Source organism: Microtus ochrogaster, chromosome 8 (genome assembly GCF_000317375.1).
Source record: "Microtus ochrogaster isolate Prairie Vole_2 chromosome 8, MicOch1.0, whole genome shotgun sequence".
Lineage (NCBI taxonomy): Eukaryota > Metazoa > Chordata > Mammalia > Rodentia > Cricetidae > Microtus > Microtus ochrogaster.
Genome location: NC_022015.1, coordinates 62833375 through 62835572, shown reverse-complemented (window position 1 = coordinate 62835572; position 2198 = coordinate 62833375). Strand labels below are relative to the sequence as shown.

The 2198-nt window shown below is 47.3% G+C and overlaps 1 protein-coding gene across 1 annotated transcript; it reads left to right on the top strand.

The window, feature by feature from the left end:
- Positions 1–221: 221 nt before the first annotated feature.
- On the top strand, positions 222–1438 carry Ch25h (cholesterol 25-hydroxylase). The gene has a single exon (XM_005352246.2). It carries the CDS (start codon positions 222–224, stop codon positions 1074–1076), a length of 855 nt encoding a protein of 284 aa, XP_005352303.1. The 3' UTR covers positions 1077–1438.
- The last annotated feature ends 760 nt before the right edge of the window (positions 1439–2198 follow it).

Genomic DNA, 2198 nt, shown 5'->3' with positions numbered 1-2198 from the left:
GCTTTAAGTGCCGCTGCATGCATGTATGTGGAAGAAACGATTCTATGCAGCTGTGAAACAGGACAGAAACATCAACCTAATACACAACTTTGGGCTATTTAAACAAGATTCTGTGCCAGGGAGGAGAGGGAAGGACAGCTGACATCACTGGGGGCGGGGCCGCAGCCCTAAGAAAAGTCAGCGGGACTGGGGAGACTGCAGCTGTGGGGCACAGTCTCAGCATGGGCTACCACAACCGCTCGGAGCTCCAAGACCTGGGCTGCTCCAGTCCGCTGCTCCTACAGCCCCTCTGGGACACCATGAGGACCAGGGAGGCTTTCGCGCGCTCACCCTTTTTCCCGGTCATCTTTTCCATCATCACTTATGTGGGCTTCTGCCTGCCATTCGTGGTGCTGGACGTCCTGTGTCCCTGGGTGCCCTTGCTACGACGCTACAAAATCCACCCCGACTTCTCGCCGTCCGCGAGGCAGCTGCTGCCCTGCCTGGGACAGACGCTTTACCAGCATCTGGTGTTCGTGTTCCCGGTGACGCTACTACACTGGGCGCGCAGCCCTGCACTCCTGCCACAGGAGGCTCCGGAGCTTTTGCAGCTCCTGAGTCACGTCCTGATCTGCCTGCTGCTCTTCGACACCGAGATCTTCGCTTGGCACCTGCTGCATCATAAGGTGCCCTGGCTGTACCGAGCCTTCCACAAGGTGCATCACCAGAACGCGTCCTCCTTTGCGCTGGCCACGCAATACATGAGCATCTGGGAGCTGTTTTCTCTGACCTTCTTCGACGTGCTGAACGTCGCGATACTGCAATGTCATCCACTCACCATCCTTACCTTTCACGTGGTTAACATCTGGCTGTCAGTGGAGGACCACTCAGGCTACGACTTCCCGTGGTCCACTCACAGACTCGTACCCTTTGGCTGGTACGGAGGCGTGGCTCACCACGACCTGCATCACTCTCAGTTTAACTGCAACTTTGCTCCGTACTTCACACACTGGGACAAAATGCTGGGCACCCTGCGTTCCGCGGACTCCAGAGAGCTGTGCGCTTCACACTTGAACCAGGAAAAGAAACAGACTTGAGCTATTTTTTTTTTATTTTCAGAAGCAAGTAATTTATAAGCCGATGAACTCTGTGAAATTTGATGTGTTTCTGCAATCCGAAAAAGTAATTTATATAATGTTTGTGCATCAGTTTAATTGTAGTCTTGGTGTCAAATTCCAACTCACTCCAATGTCATTGACTTTGGGACACAAGCTAGACATTCAGCGTGGTCTATATGAATCACTATGATCTCTAGAATGACTTGTTTGTAGAAACAAAAATCACACTGGAACTGGGCTAAACACACATGTTGGTGCGTGCAAGACCTGATTTCTGACTCTTTAAGTATCAAACCTGTTCCTGCTGGGCAGTGACCAAGGTTATAGCATTTTTTTCTATCTTTGAGCGAAATAATATATTTATATTGAAAAAAATTTATTTGTATTTTAAAAATAAAAAGAGCACAAACCAAATAGGCACCGACTCCTGCTGACCCTGATGCATGACATCAAAAAAGGAAGGGGGGCTGAGCTGCTCAGAGTTCTTTGAAGCATTTATCTGCCCTGCCATGGCAAAGGAAATCTGGTGTTGGCTGTTTGGGGGAGGGAAAGGGTTTAAAGAAGAAGCAGGGTGGTAGGAAGAGGGGGTGGGTTTGGGTGATGGTGGTGGGTTGGGTCTGCCTGCTTTGATTCAGAATGCTTTTTGGCTATTTTTTTTTTTGCTTTTTTTTTTCCTTAAGAAGTACACGATATTCTACAGATTGTTTTTCTACAGGAGATTCACATCAGGCATTGTACTGAAGGATGGTATGTGAGGCCAATTTAGAGTCCGAGCATCAAAGTAAATTAATGCCTTGTTGTTAGCAAACCTGATAGGTCAAGTCTGTGCATTAGAGAAACTGATCAATTAAGCTCCATTTTTTTTTTCTTTTTGGCAGTGCCCATTCTTAGCTGGTACAACTGATCCTTAGAACGTTGTCTCCTGGGGTTTTTGTATAGGTTATTTTCTTAATGAAGACACACGTGAAACATATAAAAACTTTTTTTTTCCTTAACAAAGAGTAAGAGTAAAATTCCGTCTTAGACCCCCCTGTTTCTTCACCTGTAAAAGGAGATGGGACACAGATTGCATGTGAAAATCAATCAATCCCCTGTTACTGG